A 19,428-nucleotide genomic window follows, 5' to 3' on the forward strand; every position below is an offset into this window, starting at 1 on the left:
CATGAGAGATGACCATCCAACCTCTGCTTAAAAGCCTACAAGGAAGGAGAGTCCACAACCACCCGAGGGAGACTCTTCTACTATTGAACAGCTTTTGCTGTCAGAACCTCCTTTCTTGTAACTTGAAGCCTTTGGTTCAGGTCCTAGCCTCCAGAGCATGAGAAATCAAGCTTGATCCATCTTCCATGTGAGAGCCCTTGAGATATTTGAAGATGGCTGTCATATCCCTTCTCAGTCTCCTCTTCTCTGGGCCAACTCCCTCAAAGGTTCCTCATAAGGCTTGGTTTCCAGATCCATGATCATCTTGGTTGCCCTCCTCTGCACTTGTTACAGTAGGGTTCCTCAACCTCGGCCCTACAGGTGTTTTTGGCCTACAACTCCCACGATCCCTAGCTAGCAGGACCAGTGATCAGGGATGATGGGAATTGTAGCCTCAAAACATCTGGAGGGCTGAGGTTGAGGAAGCCTGTGTTACAGCTTCTCAACATCCTTCTTAAATTGTGGTACCCAGAACTGGACACAGTATTCCAGGTGTGGTCTGACCAAGGCAGAATAGAGTGGTATTATTACTCCCCTTGAAGTAAATGATTGTACTTTTGTTTTAATAGGATTTTATATTATGACTATGAAATACAAATGCTTTGAATAACAAATACAAATAAGCAATAAAATGGGATCAAGTCAGCATACAAAAGCAAGGCAGGGCATTTAAAATTATATGCATTGGAAATAGTTACACCCAGGATTAACTCAGATTTCTCAAGATGGCAAAGTGAGTCTGAAACATAAGAAATAAATCCCACCAAACAAGAGAACGGAAAAAACACAGCAGAAGGTAGGCATTAAAATAATATAAAATGAACACCTGCAGCAGAGACTTTTTCATCAAGCTGGAAAAACTATCTTAGTTGTTTTATGGTACATTGATAAAGCACCTTGTGAGACATACACGAAAGGTCATTCAGAAATTAATAAATGGAGACTAAAACAAGAATAATGAAATTTTGCATAGACGACATTTGCCCAAATTCACCTCCTCTCTTATGTAAATAATTTCATTTGGTTCATATGTAGTTTGGGAGGAGATGTCCTGGACTCCCAATTGGTATGGTATATTTTAACTGAAAAATATCCCTAGTGGTTAGACACTGACGTCCAGAGATTATTTGACCATTTTCCCCTACCATCATTGCTTCTGCTAAAGACAAATGTTGGGTCCAACTAAAATCAGGCTGTGTCTCAGTTCTGAAGCATGGAGAGAGAGAGAGAGAGAGAGAGAGAGAGAGAGAGAGAGAGAGACCTTACTCCTTTGTGTTCCTCATGTTTCCAAATTTGTCTCCGCAGATATCTTCTTATCGCTAGACAACATGTTTGTGTCCCCCAGAACAGCAGTGAACAGCAGTGTATAATGCCACGAAACATATCAGCACATTAAAACCAGTGGGAAGTATTCTTCTCAAGAAAAATAGGCTATAGTTGCAAGACTGCTTAGCTTTCTCAGGATTGAGTTCTTTGGTCACATGGAGTTCAATGCGGACTAGTCTAGGGTTCAAGCTAGTCTTGGATATCACACTGAGTTCAACAGAAGCTTACATAAAAGTGACTAACTTAATCTGGTTCCAACTGCAGAGACATCCAGAAGCCTTCACTTGAGGAATCAAGTTTGGGGTAGCAGTATTCAAGCATTCGAAAGAATGGGGGCTCCAGTGAATTCACTGGCAGTGCACCAGTGCAACTGTCTAATCCATCCTAGAGCAGTTTGGTTCCTTCTAGACTACAGCTCCCATCATCCATAGGCAGCTTGGCCAAGGGTGATGGGACCTGCTGTGCAAAGCCATCTAGAGGGCACCAGGTTGACAAAGGCTGTTCTAACAGCACCATTACTATATTAAGAATGATAGGGGAAAGAAGAAATCTCCAAGATTCTTGACCACCATACCATGTGCTGCAGAAAGCAATATACTAGTGATACATTCATGATTACATTTGAAGAGGTCACTGAATTATTATTATTATTATTATTATTATTATTATTATTATTATTATTAATATTATTATTATTAAAAATTGTATACCTCCCTACATTTGCAGGTCTCGTGGTTCACAACATAAAATCACATCAGAAAAACACAAAATGCATAATAAAAACAAGAACAAGAACAAGAAGAACCCAATAATCCCACACACACATTTTATTTTTTTATTTTTCAAAAAAAAATATTAATTTTCCACATTTATAACAAAAATAACAATTAACTCCTTCAATTTACTATCTTCCTCTCTTTTCTTATTGGCTTAAATCCATATTACTATACAACGTTCTTATTCTAATCCTAGGCCTATCAGATACTTTCAGGTATCTTCTAATTATCTTATATTACAATATTTAACTAAATAGTCTTTAAATTTCTTCCAATCTTCTTGGTGCTCCTCTTCTTTCTGATCGTGGATTCTCCCAGTCAGTTCTGCCAGCTCCATAAATTCCACACACACATTTTAAAAGGGCATTGGATGTCAGTCAGTCAATGGCCTGATTAAAGAGGAACGTTTTTGCCTGGTGTCTAAAGGTGTATAATGAAGGCACCAGGCGAACCTTCCTGGGGAGAGCATTCCACAAACTGAGAGCCACTGCAGAAAAGGCCCGTTGATGTGGATCCACCCTCCGGATCTCTCACGGAGGAAGCACACTAAGAAGGGCCTCACAAGATGATCTCAGGGTCCAGGTAGGTTCATATGGAGAGAGGCGATCCTTGAGGTATTGCAGTCCTAAGACATTTAAGGCTTTGTAGGTCTAAACCAACACTTTAGTATATGTGCTGTCAGAGCGAGCACCAAAACCAACACTTTGAATTGGGCCCAGGAACTAATTGGTAGCCAGTGCAGCCCAACCAGGATAGGTGTACAGTGGTACCTTGGTTCTCAAATGCCAAAAACCCAGAAGTAAGTGTTCCAGTTTTCAAACATTTTTTGGAAGCTGAACGTTGAGTTCAGCTGTCGGCTATTGTTTCCAGAGCACTTGCACCAATCAGAAGCTGCACCTTGGTTTTTGAACATTTCAGAAGTCAAACAGACTTCCAGAATAGATTGAGTTTGGTGCTTTTGTTTTTGCTATTTATTTTGTGTTTTTATTTCTGAGGCTTTTTCAGTTAATTTGTTTTTGTGACTATGTGGAACCCAGTCCAGCTACTGATTGATTGATTGAATGTGTGACTGTGGAAATGGATAAAAGCCCCCCCATCTAAACAATGACTATCATCTTTGCAGGTAAAAAAAAATTTTTTTTTTAATTTTTATCATCTACAATACTGTCTTATTTATTTTATAGTACAGTACATTAATTATTGCTTTCATTTTATGGATCAATGGTGTCGTTAGAGAGTAAAATTCATGTTAAATTGCTGTTTTAGGGGTTGTTTTTAAATTACTTTCTATGGGAAAGAGCGCTTTGATTTTGGAACACGTTGGTTTTGGAACAGACTTCCGGAACAGATTAAGTTTGAGAACCAATTTACCACTGTAATATGCTCAAATATGCTCAATAAAAGGCCAAAATGTTTATTCCAAGCATGCACCCTTTAGGAACATGATGTTCCTTAATGTGCCATCAACTGTGGGACTGTCTGCCTCCCCATTAGTTTCTTCAGGGCTGCTTTCACATCCTTATTGCGCAGAGTGTAGATGACTGGGTTGAGCATGGGTGTGACAACATTGCCAAAGATCTGCACCGGGGTGACCAGGACCCCACTCAGAGACGGCTGGGTGTAAATCAAGGCACAGGGTCCAAAGAAAAAGGTAACCACCAGAAGATGGGAGGCACATGTGGAGGCCGCTTTGCGCCTCCCCTCCCCAGAATTCATCCGTGCGATGGAGTAAATGATGCGGACATAAGACAAGAGGATGAGGAAGAAGCAGGTCACACCCACAATGCCAATATTGTTGAAGCCCACAGCTTCGATGGTGGTAGTATCTGCACAGGCCAACTTGACGACTGGGAAAACATCACAGAAGAAATAATCTATTACATTAGGGCCACAGTAAGGCAATGTGAACGTGAGGCTGGTGAGAACGATGCCCTGAACAGAACTGGCGAGCCATGTACCTGCCGCCAAGATGACGCACACCTTCCAGTTCATAATGACCATGTACCGCAGTGGGTAACAGATGGCAATGTAGCGATCATAAGCCATGACGGTATACAGCAGGCACTCAGAACATCCCATAAAATGGTAGAAGAAGACCTGGGACATGCACCCCCCTAGGGAGATTGTCCTGCTTTGTCCCCAAAGGATAGATAACATTTTGGGAGTGGCGACGGAAGAGAAACCAATGTCTAGGATGGCCAGGTTGCAGAGGAAAAAGTACATAGGGGTGTGGAGATGAAAGTCGAGGAGGACGGCCGACATAATGGTCAGATTTCCCAGCAAAGTGCAGAGATAGAAAGCCGAGAAGACAGCGAAGAGGATGGTCTGGAGGCCTTCGGTGTTGGGGATCCCGAGGAGAATGAAATGGGTCACTACCGTGTGGTTCTTCTGGTCGGACCCATCCCTACAGCAGCAGAAAAATAAGAACGTTCATGTTGTTTCTCCTCTCGTGCTCTGAATTGTGATAGGAACATGGGAAGCAGCCTTAAACCACATCAGGCTATCTGGCGCAATATGGTCTACACTGACTAGCAGTGTCACATACCTTCCAACCTTTGTCCAATGAAAATAGGGACGTCCCATTCCATAATGATAATTTTACTGTTTATACCCTACACACCTTACTGGGTTGCACCAGCCACTCTGGGCAGCTTCCAACATATATAAAAGCATAATAAAACATTAAACATTTTTTTAAAAAAAAACTTCCCTATACAGTATTGCCTTCAGATGGCTCAAGGGTCCAATAACTCCATACCCTCCAACATTTATAGAGACTTCCTAAGGAAAAGCTGGACATTCCAGGATTAAATCCAAAACTCGGATGGCTACTGTAAATCAGGAATGTCCCTGGAAAATAGGGACACTAGGAGGGTCTGCTGTCATGCCAGGACAACTTTAATCCACTTTAACTGCAGAAACCTAAATTTCCTGTTATGCCCTCCTACAAAATCCAGGCAGTCAGCAGCCACCTGTCTCTGAACCCTAAGGTTTCATTAAACTATTGTAGCTAATACCCACTGGTGCCCTGCCACTCCCTTCATTTTTACACTACCACTTCAAAGCCACCTAATCCTGCAACCATTGGCACTTCTTGAGCAGCAAATCCCATAGTTGTTTTATGCATTTATGTGAAGAAATAAACCAATGTTTACCGTGCAACACTGGTGACGTGGAAAACCAATTCAGGTGCCAGAGAAATTTGGATGCAAAATGAAGCCAATTCCCCATAACTCCTTCACCTTCATTGTGATGCCACCAGCTATTCTCACATCAGCCACAACAATTTGGTTGTGGAAGAATGCCATCTCTCACAGGTCTATTCACACACACATCTGCCTTTTGACTTACCTACAGGATGCATTCAGTTTTCCAGAGCACATAATCAATTAGTGCAGAAGAAATTAATGTTCTAATTCAAACTCATGCACAACTAATGGGAGAATGAATTTTAGAGACATTACTCATGAACACCATACATAGTGCCACACTGTTCCTTAACTCCAGTGGCTTCACTGCTTTTATGCCATCCACTTTTGCCCATCCTGGTGTCTCAACCAGGTTTGTTTGTTGTTTAATAGTTTGACAACCATAAGGGACTTGATCCCTGATGGCTCACCAGTTCCCCAAGCCTGAAACCTCCAAGGAGATAGCAAACGAAGTGCAATGGTTTCATCATTTCAGACATTACCTTATGCAAGATGCATATGTTTCCCAGTACATTTCCGAGCACAATTCAAAGTGTTGGTGCTGACCTTTAAAGCCCTAACTGTCATCGGCCCAGTATACCTGAAAGAGCATCTCCACCCCCATTGTTCTGCCCAGACACTGAGGTCCAGCTCTGAGGGCCTTCTGGCAGTTCCCTCACTGCAAGAAGTGAGGTTACAGGGAACGAGGCAGAGGGCCTTCTTAGTAGTGGCGCCCACCCTGTGGAATGCCCTCCCTTCAGATGTCAAAGAAATAAACAACTATCTGACGTTTAGAAGACATCTGAAGGCAGCCCTGTTTAGGGAAGTTTTTAATGACTGATGTTTTAATGTATTTTTAATTTTTTGTTGGAAGCTGCGCAGAGTGGCTGGGGAAACCCAGCCAGATAGGCAGGGTATTAAAAAAAAATTATGGTGATGGTGATGATGATTACAAGATGGGAAAACATCACAGAAGAAATACCACTTCTGGGGGTTCGTGACCAGGACTCATGAACAGAGGTGAGGGATTGGCGGAGGAGGCTGAAGAGAGTGAGCTTGTGTCTTTTGGTTTAAGGCTGGTTGGTTGTCTGAGCTGTTTGGAGATTTGATTGTGAGTTTGTTTGTGGGTGTGGCTGTGTGCTCTACCAGAGCACAGGGTCTGAGGGGGAGGGGCTACGGCTGAGAGGAAGGCAGGCTGAATGAAGAAGTGAGTTGGGGGAGGAGTTAGCAGCCAGCAGCTGTTCTACTTAGCTGTAAAATCAGGCAGACACTCTTTACACCCCTTAATCTGTATGTCTCCTAAAAAAATAGAAAATCCCATCTGGCAGCTATCATTGCAGGGCAGGAGTCCTTGCACATTGTAATGATATACGCTTTAGAACGGAACTGCGTTACGGGTGGATTTTTGCAAAATCGGTAAAACGTTCCGCCAAAAAGCTCAACAACTTTGACCTAAACAAAAAACAACTCTACAATTTTGTCCAGATTTTCACAATGGACTGATAATTAGATGAAAATACGGAAGTTATAATATGTTGAGATATAGAATTAAGATAAAAACAAAGAGGGAAAGGATTTGCTGAATTAACCATGTGAACTGGAATACAAAAAAGGGAGGTGTGAGGAGGTCAAGAAATAAGTAAATGAAATATAAGATATGAAAATACTGACTTGTTTTTAAATTGTTTTTTCACTTTTTATGTATTTTGTATTTTTTTGTTGCATTTTTGTACTTTTTATTCTTTTTATTTTTACTTTTCCTTGTTAATTTGTTATTGGCTTCTTTTTAATTTTGTAATTCCTTTTTGTTTGAAAACTCTTAATAAATATCATTTTTTTTAAAAAAAAACAGATTTTCACTTTCAGGAAAACTAAGAGCATCAGCATTGAGGCCCAACATGATGTGATGTTGGGAGAGGGTATGTCTACCTAATAATAATAATAATAATAATAATAATAATAATAATAGCAGACACACGATGCTGGATTGGGATCACATTACTTTGGAGTGAAAGTTAACCCTTTCTCTCATGTTTAATTTTTTTTTTAAATCTCTCCCTAAATTTATTTTCATTCTGCGAAGCAAAACGTACAGGTATTGTAAGTGTAAATAACAGATTCAGTTGGGCTAGTGTGAATCAGGAAAACAGGCATGATCCCAGTCTGAATCAGGGCCCCTCACAACTGCAATTTATATAAGTAATAAATTAAAAGGCAACTTTCTCAAACTTTTAAAAAACTTTTAGAAACAGATCCTGATCATTGATCTCTTGAAACATCTACTTTGACTCCGAATAATTATATTAATAGAACAGTAAAGCATACGGATGGGTGAACTTGTAATTTTTTTTTGTTAATCTCCATTTCTCATCTTTGCAGATTTAAGTTCATTTCTCCACGTTTCCACATCAGCTTGCAATTTCTTTTTTTAAAAAAAAAAAACTCACGAAAACTCGTCATATTAGGGGCAAATTCCTCGTAATATATGAACTTTTATACATGATTGTTCTTAACACACACATTTTTGTATACATTTTTGTTAACATTCATTTTATGGTCACTTTACCTTGCTGTATATGTTTTGGTACACATTACAGTATTTGCAGTGCAAAATTCAGTGCAAATTTTGAAGGATTTGTTTCAGTTCATGTATCATTTCAGGAAGTGAGATCTAGGTAGGTCCACCTTTAAATGTGAACTGAATCAAATGTTTCACCCCAGTGAACGAGGTGATGCTGAAGACACCTCTCACATGCCTCTAATGTTTCTGATACAAATAAACTGGCATGCAATCGTCATCTTCGGAATTTCACTTGTAGGACTTGTAGGAATTCCACTTGTCAAATGGAAGAAAGTGGACAAAGACTTATTCTCAACAGTGCCAGAGAGAAGAACAAACTTTAATGGGCTCAAGTTACAAGATGATCAATTCCACATGAACCTCAGGAGAAATTTGTTTATGGCAATGGAGCCAGTTAACTACAGGCGTGGTAAGCTCTGCGCTGCTAGAGGTCTTCAAAGAGAAGCTGGGCAGCCATCTTTGTGATGCTGGATTTATTTTATTAAGCAGGATGCTGGGGTAAATGGTCTACAAGGCTTCCACCAAACTCCATGACTCTGTGCCCTGATTCAAGCCATTAGTAATGGCAATGGTGCATGTTGTATACATGTGTAATAAGCTACACTTGCCATCCTTCTTTTGCTTGAGGCAAGATGGTTGTCCAACTGAATCACTGCATGAGACGTTCTCAGGCAAACAAGGCTGAATTCTCCAGTGCACCTTCCTCAATCCCCGATTGCAACGGCAAGAGAAGCCCACTTGAAATGCGTGAGTGGACGCTCACAGGTCAAGCATCAGGGATGGAGGCTTCCTACAGCCTCCACATCCCCTCAAAATACTTGACTGTGCAGCCAGTTCACTGCTTAGCTGCAGGTCAACGAAGAATGTTGGGCACTTACACATGTACATCAGTTACACACATTTGTCCTGTTGGGGAAAACCATGTGCTTGAGATGGTTTGGATATGACTACAGCATGGGTAGGCAAAGTAAGGCCCAGGGGCCGGATCCGGCCCAATTGCCTTCTAAATCTGGCCTGCAGACGGTCCTGGCATCAGCTTGTTTTTACATGAGTAGAATGTGTGCTTTTATTTAAAATGCATCTCTGGATTATTTGTGGGGCATAGGAATTCATTCATTATTTTTTTCAAAATATAGTCTGCCCCCCCCCCCAAGGTCTAAGGGACAGTGGACCGGCCCCTTGCTGAAAAAGTTTGCTGACCCCTGGACTACAGTCTTCTACTTAATCATTTCTCCAAGCCATTTTTGGAATACATCATACTGACTATTATTATCATTGTTCTCATTGTTATCATAAGAATAATCTTCATCAACATTGTGGTCATTGTCCAAAGGTCCATCTAATCTAGCATTGTGTTCTCACATTGACCAAGCAGATGCCTATGGGAAGCCTGCTAGCAGGGCAGGAGCTAAACAGCACCCTACTTATGATTTCAGAGACATACTAGTAGCCACTGGTAACTTTATCTCACAAGAATTTTTCCAAAACCCTTTGAAAGCCATCAAAGTTAGTGGCCATGACTATATCTTGAAAGTGTAAGATGCAACCAGAAACAGAACTTAGAAAGATCTGTCTGAGCATACACATGGGAGAGGAACTATGCTTTCCTGCCTCCTAGTCTCAAGACAGCAGTTTTCATCTCCTTGTTTCTCAGAGTGTATATGACAGGGTTCAGGAAGGGAGTCACTGTGGTGTAAAACACAGCCACCACGCCTCCCAGTGGATCTTGTGCTCCTGGTCTTAGATAAGTAAAGGTTAGAGGAATATAGCAGATCATTACAATAATGATATGGGATGTACATGTAGAGAAGGCACGCCGCCGCCCCTCAGCACTATGAATCTTTAGGACTGCCAAAATAATGTACATATAAGAAATAAGGAGAAGGAAAACACAAGTCATGGCTACAAGACCGACATCAATCAAGGTCACCATCTCATTGAGGGTTGTATCAGCACAGGCAAGTTTCAGCACAGCTGGAATGTCACAGAAGATATACCTCACCTCATTCCCTGGTCCATAGGGCAAGCGGAAGGTGAGAGCTGTCTCCATGGCTGAGTGCAAACAACCACCTGCCCATGTGCCAATAGCAAGCCAGAGGCAGGCATTGCGGTTCATGAGGGTGCCATAATGGAGAGGCCGGCAGATGGCCAGGAAGCGGTCATAAGCCATCACGGTGTAGAGGAAGCATTCTGTGCACCCCACAAAGTGGTAGAAGAAGAGTTGGCTCACACAACCAGCAAAGGAGATGGTCCCACCACCCTCCACAAACCCAGCAATCAATTTGGGCACCACTACGGTCGAGGTGGCAATGTCCAAGACGGACAAGTGGCAGAGGAACCAGTACATGGGCTTGTGCAGCTGTGGTTCGCATATCACAGCCAAGAGGACCAGGAGATTACTAAGGAAGGTCAGCAAGTAGATGGACAAAAAGAAGCAAAATAAAGCAGCATGTAGCTCAGGTGGGTATGGAATCCCCAAGAGGACAAAATACATCAGTGCTGTTTGATTTTCACACTCCATTCTTTGAATGCCTTTAAGGTTTGTCACTACAATGTACAAAAGAGAGTGACAAAAAATATGAAGCTGTGGCAAGCTCTGTGTAACATTTTGGATATCACACCAAGCTCTTGTCATTTGTTATCTGGCAGAAGGGAAGTGGTGAGATGTGGAATATCCATCTTTTCCACCCTAAATTCCAAAGGTTCAGGCGTCATCTCAGAGTCTTGGTGCAACAATCATGCAACTTCATCCCCAGGGTTCATTTCAGTCACGGTTTATCAGTACTTTCTTCCAGAAGCTATTTTCAGATACATTCCGCATATAAGCCAGGAAAATGCAAAAAGAGAATGCTTTTAAATAATGAGCACCATACCTTCTCCAATCCTATCCTTCCTCCAGACATACAAATGGACAAAATAAATTGTGGGGAAAGAGTTCTAGGTTGGAGGACATGATATAGCCAGACTTGAATGCTGGTTTCTCTACATTTAGTAGTTGGTCACTTTTCTCCCGCATATTCCATGCAACTGAGGAAAAGGTTGTAATCTGATAACAGTCCTTATCATAATGGAGACTCTTAGGAAGGAGAGGTCCAAGCAATACAGGTTGTGGACTTGGGCCCTGAAGACACAGAATCCCACCTGCTCCTTCATATTGAGATGCCCAGTAGAAAATGTTCTGTGCCTTATTCGTGCCTTCACTCAACTATCTGGAGAGACAGCCAATCCCTTTTCTGTCCTTCAGCCAAGTTTGAACCCTGAAATAACAGCTGGTGTTCAGTGGCCAGCGCAGCAGAATGAGTGCTCTCCTCTAGAGGTCCTAAGTTTCTCATCGTAAATCCATTCCTAACATTCTCCCACAACTCTGGATTTTTCCTATAAGTTCTTCCCTTTTTATAATACTGTATTTGTGTCTGATCTTCTTTATATCCTCTCCCTCCCTTGTGCATTTATTTCCTCCCTAGGTTTCTGATTTCCAGGCTTTTGGGATTTGAAGGCATTTCTGAACTCATGATTGTGCTGTGTGTTTTGATCATAACAATGCACCTTGGGCTTATAATAACTCCATTTGGAGTTACATCAGATTTTCAAAACATCATCATGGCAAAGTGAAAGGCCATAACTCAGTGGCAGAGCACATCTTTTGTGTGCAAAAGGTCTTGTTGGCAATACTATGCTGGATGAACCAGCTTCCTACATCCACACTGAATTTACTGTTTCAAAATACAAGCTGTGCTTCCTTTCCCCCATACATGTTCATGGCTTCCTTTAGTTTTCATGGGGAACAGTATTGCTGCCGAAATTAATAACAGCAAACAGGCCTGTTGCCCTTTTGTGGTTGGTAGGGATGAATACTGGAAGACCAATAGGAAGAGGAGCTAGAGACAACGATGGGCAAAGTCACTCCCTGATTGATTGATTGATTGATTGATTGATTGATTGATTGGAGGTAAGAAGGCAGGCAGGTGCGGAATCACCGACAACAGACTGAAGCTGGCACAGGGAATACCCAATTCACCCCAATGAACCAATCTCCACTGCTCTTGTCTCTTGCACATAGATTTTTATTATTTGTAGCTCGAACCAAGTTTCTACATAACAAAGTCCCTACCTGAAAGCAACTGCATGATCCAAGAGACCTTACACAGGAGCAGGCGATCTTTCAGGTTACCCGGTCTCTGTTAAGAATAATTGTTTAATGCAGTGGCATAGCGTGGGTTGCCAGTGCCCAGGGCCATGCAGAGGGGGTAGTGGTAGGGAGGTAAACAGGTGGAGTAGGCATGCACATTCAACTGCCTAATGGCATCCGCATCACCTGGGAGATCACAGCTGCAGAGATACAAAAAGAGTCATTCATTGTCTGCAGAGGTCACTTCCTGGTTCACATGGAGAAGCTGTTTTCAATGGAAACCAGCTACGGAAGCAAGCAACTGTATTGAGGCAGCACCGGATGTTGAAAATTTGTATCCCCGAACAATATTGCACCCAGGACAACTTGTGACTCCTCCCCCCCCCCCCATGCTACGCCACTGGTTTAATGTACATTGAAATGGAAGATTGAAGCATATTTTTGGACTGGAAATTTTTTATTTTGATATAAGAGCCAATTTTTGTTTACCCAGCAGCTTCTACACAAACAAATAATAATAATAATAATAATAATAATAATAATAATAATAATAATAATAATAATAATAATAATAATAATACAGTGGTACCTCGGGTTAAGTACTTAATTCGTTCCGGAGGTCTGTTCTTAACCTGAAACTGTTCTTAACCTGAAGAACCACTTTAGCTAATGGAGCCTCCTGCTGCCACCGTGCCGGCAGAGCACGATTTCTGTTCTTATCCTGAAGCAAAGTTCTTAACCTGAAGCACTATTTCTGGGTTAGTGGAGTCTGTAACCTGAAGCGTATGTAACCTGAAGTGTATGTAACCTGAGGTACCACTGGAAGAAGAAGAAGAAGAAGAAGAAGAAGAAGAAGAAGAAGAAGAAGAAGAAGAAGAAGAAGGAGAAGACCTCTAAGGTGACCTGGCAGCTGATTGTCAGCCAATGCACTTCTCTCAGTACAGGTATCATAGATGCATATCCAGTTGCTTCACTCGACAGCCTGGCCACAGAGTTCTGCACCAGCTGCTGCTTCCAGGACCTCAGGACCACATTTCCCCATGTCACTGGTACCAACATGCACTCCAACCACTGAATACTTCCCTGCCCTGACTCTGTGGTGACATCTCTTTCCTTCCTGAGAAAGACTTTCATTTAAAAATGTTTTTTTTAAAAAAAAAAACCTTAACCTCACATCACCATTTTCTCACACTGCTTCACATAGTCAACTACAATTCAATGAGTGATGTGAAGAGTTACAGCTCCATGGTACAGTATCTGCTTTGTTTTCAAAAAGTCCCAGGTTCAATCTCTAGCATCTCCAGGTAGGACTGGGAAAGGACTTTGTCTGGAACCTATCCCTCCCTCTCTCCTACAGACACTTTTAAAAAGCCATAGAATGTTAATCAGCCAGACAACTGGCTGAAGGGAAATGTTCTCACCTGGTGCCTAAAGATATGTAATGAAGGTGCCAGGTGAACTTCCTTGGGGAGAGCATTCCACCGCCGAAAAGGCCCATCCTCTGGACGTCTCATGGAGGAGGCACTCAAAGAAGGACCTCACAAGATTATTATTTATTATTATTTATTGAATTTATATACCGCCCTATACCCGAAGGTCTCAGGATGCTGATTACAGATGATGATTGCAGGGTCCAAGTCAGTACATATGGGGAGACGCAATCCTTGTGGTATTGCAGTCCTGTGCCATTTTAGGCTTTAGAGGTCAACACCAGCACTTTGAATTGGGCCCAGAAACTAACTGGCAGCTGGTACAATCAGGCCAGAATCAGCTTAATATGCTCAAACCGTCTTGCCCTGGTGAACAACATGACTGCCAAATTCTGCACCAGCTGGAGTTTCTGTACCATCTTCAGAAACAGCCCTACATATAATATGTTGCCATAATCTAACCTAGAGATTACCAGAGCATAGACGACAGAAATTAGGCTATCCCTACCCAGATAGGAGCGTAGCTGGGCCACCAGCCGAAGCTGGTGGAAGGCACTCCCCACCACTGGGGCCACCTGAGCCTCAAGCAACAGCAAATGACCCAGAAGTAACTCCAAGCTACATACCCGCTTCTTCAGAGGGAGCGTAACCCAACCAAGAGCAGGCAACCTCTCCCATTCATCTACTCTGGGAAACCAGCCAGTAACAGTGCCTCATTCTTATCTGGATTGACCAAGGCAAGTCAGTGGAGCACTACATCCACTGCTACACCTGCAGCTGTAACTGTGAAGTAGAGCTGGATGTCTCTCTACTGACAGAGGTCCTCATACAGGGTGACCAAAGCAGGCTGCGTCGGGGTTTTTTTATTTTTGCAATGCTGCATCCACGCCGGAGGGGACGCATCGGACCGTGGGGAGACCCCTTGGCGGGCGTGCAAGGCAATGCATGCGTGCAGGCGTTGCATGGAGTGCAGTGCAATGCAATGGCAACACGGCGCCCTGCATGCATGCATGCAACTTCCACCGGCGCTCCGGACTTGGCAGGTGAGGGGGGTCCCCAGTGGGCGGCAGAGAGAGCCGGGAGGGCGAAGGGGAGCCGGGGGGGAGCAGCGCTGCTCCCCGAGCCGAGCCCGGGGGGAAACTTCGGCGTCGTTGCGCCGGGTGTTGGAAGCGGAGGCTGGCGGGGGCCCCTCACCTGCAAAACCTGGTCGCCTCTCATATATTTCGTGCATTGCATTCATCGCCCGATTTCTCCTCCAAGGAGCTCCCGGGGGCGCGCGTGGTTCTCCCCGTGTTATCCTCGCAACAACAGCCCTGCGAGGTGGGTCAGGCGAGTGGCCCAAGGGAGCACCCAGGGATTGTCCTGGCCAGGTGGGGTGATTTGAACCCTGCTCTCTGCCCGGTCTTCATCCTCATTTAGCCCCCACATGTGCATGACTGTGCATGACTGAGGTTTCCCCCCCTCGTCTTGGCTATGGTGTGAGTCTGTGCTGTTAATTAATGGGGTTCTGCCTTCGGAGAAGATGAGCCAGCCCTCAAGGAGGTGATTATGTAATTTGCTAGCAATTCATGTCCCTCCCGGCGTGACGCTGCGCGCTGACGTCACGGGGCTGTAATGGTGGTGTGCCTCGAGATTTTTTTCATGAAACAAGTGTGCCTTTGCCCAAAAAAGGTTGGGAAACACTGATCTAGAATATCCATTTCCTCCAAGAGCGCCTGGATCTGGTCCGCAACCACCCACTCAAGAGCCTTGTCAAGAAGGGGAGATTAGCAACTGGCCGGTAGTTACTTAGATTTTCTGAATCCAGGGTTTACTACTACTTCTTTTAAGCAGGCAGGGACCACCCCCCTCTTCGCTTCCAGCCCCGCAAAGCAAGGGCAAGGAAGGGATCAAAGGGTGCGTGGCTGTTGCTTCTTTCTCATGCCGCCCCCCCTAGCCAGATCATCCCAGCCTCGCAAAGCAGATTGGGGCTGGCGTCACGTTGGTGGCAAGGGTTGGGCTCGTGCATCCGCACCCACCTGCCAGCCCTGGATGCCAGGAAGACACACTCCACCACTGCCCTCTTGCAAGAAGGCGTCGATCACTTCCGTAGCCCAGACAGCTGCCCCATTTCCTGCTACAGTGGTACCTCAGGTTAAGAACGTAGTTCGTTCTGGAGGTCCGTTCTTAACCTGAGGTACCACTTTAGCTAATGGGGCCTCCCGCTGCTGCCGCGCGATTTCAGTACTCATCCTGAAGCAAAGTTCTTAACCCGAGGTACTATTTCTGGGTTAGCAGAGTCTGTAACCTGAAGCGTCTGTAACCTGAAGCATCTGTAACCCGAGGTACCACTGGACTTTTAATCAGCCAAGAAAAGCAAGGGTCTAGAGTACAAGTGATCGCCCTGACCGATCCAAGCAGTTTGTCGACATGCTTGAGCCTTACGAACTGAAAGTCACCCAACACAACAGGACCAGACAGGGCTCTGGACACCCCATGAGATTCACCTGCTATAATAGATGATGAATAATAATAACTGTTTTTATTCCTCTCCTCCTTGCTAAATAATCTTGCTTCACTGGGCCTTATCTCAGACACATTCCAAACAATCAAAAGCACTTCCTGAGAGAGGGGATGTGGCCTGGGAAGGGACATGGCCTGAGAAGATCCTTGAAGGTCACATTGTGAGATCTGGAGGGCTGTATTTTGCTCCCAGGCCTGAGGATCCCAATCTCTGGAAGAGCAATATGCCCTCATGTTGCGTGTCTAGACGCTCATGCCTCCGTATAAATGGTCCTGGCCACGCCCCCACCAGCCAGCAGATTGGCTGGCTGAGTGGTGACGCAGCTGGGATCCCCAGGGCAATGCGGGACTTCGTCCCCCACCCAGGGGGAGAGTGGGTGGCCACGTGGTCCACCGCAACTCCTCCCCACTAGGAAGTGGAGTGGACTTATCATATTGTGCCATCCAGAGGTGAGAAGCTTAGTCTGATGTTCTGTTTCCAATTTGTTTCCTCTTCAACGAAAAGGATCTAAGCACCTTTCATCCTCTTGAAAGCTGCCTGAACCTCCTTGTTCCGCAGAGTGTAGATGATGGGGTTCAACATCGGGGTGACCACATTGCAGAAAATCTGGATGGGTGTAGCTAACACATCGCTCAGGGACGGCTGGGTGTAGAGAAGAGCACAAGGCCCAAAGAAGAAGCAAACGACGGTCAAATGGGACGCACAGGTGGAAGCTGCCTTGCGCCGGCTTTCCGCCGAGCGCATCTTCAGGACCGAGACGGCAATTCTGACGTAGGATGTGAGGATGAGGCAGAAGCAGGCCATGGGCACCACACCAATGTTGGTGAAGCTCACCGTCTCGATGATGTAGGTGTCGGCGCAGGCTAGCTTGACCACTGGGAAGATGTCGCACAAGAAGTAGTCCACCTCGTTGGTTCTGCAGTACGGCAACGTGAAGGTCAAGCTGGTCAAAATGGTGGCATGGAACGAACTAGTGAACCATGTGCCCGCTGCCAGAAGGGCACATACTTTCCGGTTCATGATGACCGTGTACCTCAGTGGGTGGCAGATGGCAGCGTAGCGATCATAGGCCATGACGGTGTAGAGGAGGCACTCGGTGCTTCCCAGGAAGTGGTAGAAGAAGACCTGGCACATGCATCCGCCTAAGGAGATGGTTCTGCTCCCTGCCCAGATGTTGGCCAGGAACTTAGGGGTGCTGATGGAGGAGAAGCCCAAGTCTACCACAGAGAGATTGCAGAGGAACCAGTACATGGGAGTGTGGAGGCGAGCATCAGTGATGATGGCAGAGAGGATGAGGAGGTTGCCGAGCAAAGTGGTGAGGTAGAAAGATAGAAATACGGCAAAGAGGATGTTGTGTATGCCTTCAGTGTGGGGGATGCCAAGGAGAATGAATTCCAAGATTACGGTGTGGTTTCTCATTTCAGATCCAACCATGTTGCTAAACGGATATTTTTTGGGTGGGGGGGGGAGAGAAAAAACACACAGTCTTGGTCAGTTCTTCAGAAATCTACTTAGGCTACTGAGTTGCAAAGGATCTACATCTGTTGTGAGGAATCTGTGGCCCTCCAGATGTTGATGAAATCTCAACTCTCATTAGACTCAGCCTGCATGGCTGATGGACAAGGATGATGGGACTTGTAGTCAACATCTGGAAGATTCCCCATTCTACAGGAACTGGAAGCAATTCTCCAAGGTTTCAAACAGAAGTCTTCCCCAACCCTACCTGGAGGACTGAACCATTTGCAGCGTTTGTCAAGCATGTACACCCAGAGTCAGCTCTAGATATTATTGGAGGGGTTGCAGATAAGAGTCCTAGCTCATCGTCTTCCTCCTGTCCTGACTGGCTATCTGACATAGGAGGGACACACTGTAAGGCAGAGCCTGGAATGAATAGCAGCTGAGGCAAGGAAAGTACCAGAGGTTGGGGGCTGGAAACAAGTGAGCAGCGGAAGGGAGAGGAGAGGCTGCAAAACAGATTGGAGCATCAATTGGACTGCAGATCCCTTTGAACTCTTATTTCTGAGTAGGCTTGCATAGTGTCAGGCTACATCCTCTTAGAACTTACTTCTGAGTAAGCCAATAGGATTTGCAGCTAGGTAGCTAGGTAAGCATTTTTTATTTTTATTTTTTTGTAGGGGACGCGGGTGGCGCTGTGGGTAAAAGCCTCAGCGCCTAGGGCTTGCCGATCGTAAGGTCGGCGGTTCGAATCCCTGTGGCGGGGTGCGCTCCCATTGCTCGGTCCCAGCGCCTGCCAACCTAGCAGTTCGAAAGCACCCCCGGGTGCAAGTAGATAAATAGGGACCGCTTACTGGCGGGAAGGTAAACGGCGTTTCCGTGTACGGCTCTGGCTCGCCAGATGCAGCTTGTCACGCTGGCCACGTGACCCGGAAGTGTCTCCGGACAGCGCTGGCCCCTGGCCTCTTGAGTGAGATGGGCGCACAACCCTAGAGTCTGGCAAGACTGGTCCGTACGGGCAGGGGTACCTTTACATTTTTAAGCATTTTTAGGATCAGGCTGTAAAGTGCTGGGGTGTCCAGCAATGTGCATAAATGTGTGGACTGTGCATGCTTCTGCGGAATCTCGTTCACAGATCTTTTCCTGATAATCTTCAGGCAAAGCACCCATTTTGCTAGGAAGCTTTTTACCTGCAGCACACTCCATGGGAATCATTCCAGAATTAGTCCTGCGGAAATCTGTGCCATGAATTCACTGTGTACACTTTGGCCTCAGTTCCTCCATCTCTAAAATGGGAAGCTGCCCACCTCATCTGAAGGGCAGGTTGTAGCAGCTGGAGTGGGTGATCAAGGCTAACTTAGGTGCCTCCAGCAGCTAAGAGCCTGGGGTAATTCTGCAAGCATTTCACTAAAGGACAGGGTGAAGATTTTAAATGGATTTTGCAAATGCATAAGTTATATATGAATAATAATGCAGTAAAGGCAATTATCCTGAATCAGGCTGCAGCAGAGTGAGAGAAATTCTGCTAAGAAGCCAGCTCTGGCAGGCTGCTCTCTCCATCAATTGTCACCTGGAAGCAGTTTCAGCAGAAGGAGAGAAGGGAAGCGGGAGACTCTTTTAATTAAGAACTAATTCTGGGCTCATCCACACTTACCTTTTGTCCTGCACTTTCTAGGCATGTGTTAAAGCGTCGTGTCCCAGTGCATTCCCTGCACAAACCTGTTCTGAATGCTGAATCAGAACAAAGGGCAATTTGGATTTTCCACATATTGCTGTTTGCTCCAATTCAGCAGTAAAGAGCAGTTTTTTTCATCCAGAAAGCAGCAGGACAAAAAAAAGTGCTCAGATATCATAGAATCATGGAGTTGGAAGGCACCGTGTGGATGATCCAATCTAGGGATGGCCAACTCCCAAGAGACGGCGAGCTTCTCACAGAGTTAAAAACTGACAGTGATCAACCCCATTTTGAGGGGTTCAGGTCAAAGTTGTTAAGCTTCTTTT

General features: G+C 44.8%; 3 protein-coding genes across 3 annotated transcripts; all 3 read right to left on the reverse strand.

Moving 5' to 3' along the window:
• Positions 1-3,593: 3,593 nt before the first annotated feature.
• On the reverse strand, positions 3,594-4,267 carry LOC114583450 (olfactory receptor 10D3-like). The gene has a single exon (XM_028704769.2). It carries the CDS (start codon positions 4,245-4,247, stop codon positions 3,594-3,596), a length of 654 nt encoding a protein of 217 aa, XP_028560602.2. The 5' UTR covers positions 4,248-4,267.
• Positions 4,268-9,507: 5,240 nt separating this feature from the next.
• LOC114582234 (olfactory receptor 10G6-like) lies at positions 9,508-10,467 on the reverse strand. The gene has a single exon (XM_028703083.2). It carries the CDS (start codon positions 10,429-10,431, stop codon positions 9,508-9,510), a length of 924 nt encoding a protein of 307 aa, XP_028558916.2. The 5' UTR covers positions 10,432-10,467.
• Positions 10,468-16,479: 6,012 nt separating this feature from the next.
• LOC114582235 (olfactory receptor 10D3-like) lies at positions 16,480-17,404 on the reverse strand. Its single transcript, XM_028703084.2, has one exon. It carries the CDS (start codon positions 17,389-17,391, stop codon positions 16,480-16,482), a length of 912 nt encoding a protein of 303 aa, XP_028558917.2. The 5' UTR covers positions 17,392-17,404.
• Positions 17,405-19,428: the final 2,024 nt, after the last annotated feature.

This window comes from Podarcis muralis, chromosome 13 (assembly GCF_964188315.1).
Source record: "Podarcis muralis chromosome 13, rPodMur119.hap1.1, whole genome shotgun sequence".
Taxonomy (NCBI): Eukaryota; Metazoa; Chordata; class Lepidosauria; order Squamata; family Lacertidae; genus Podarcis; species Podarcis muralis.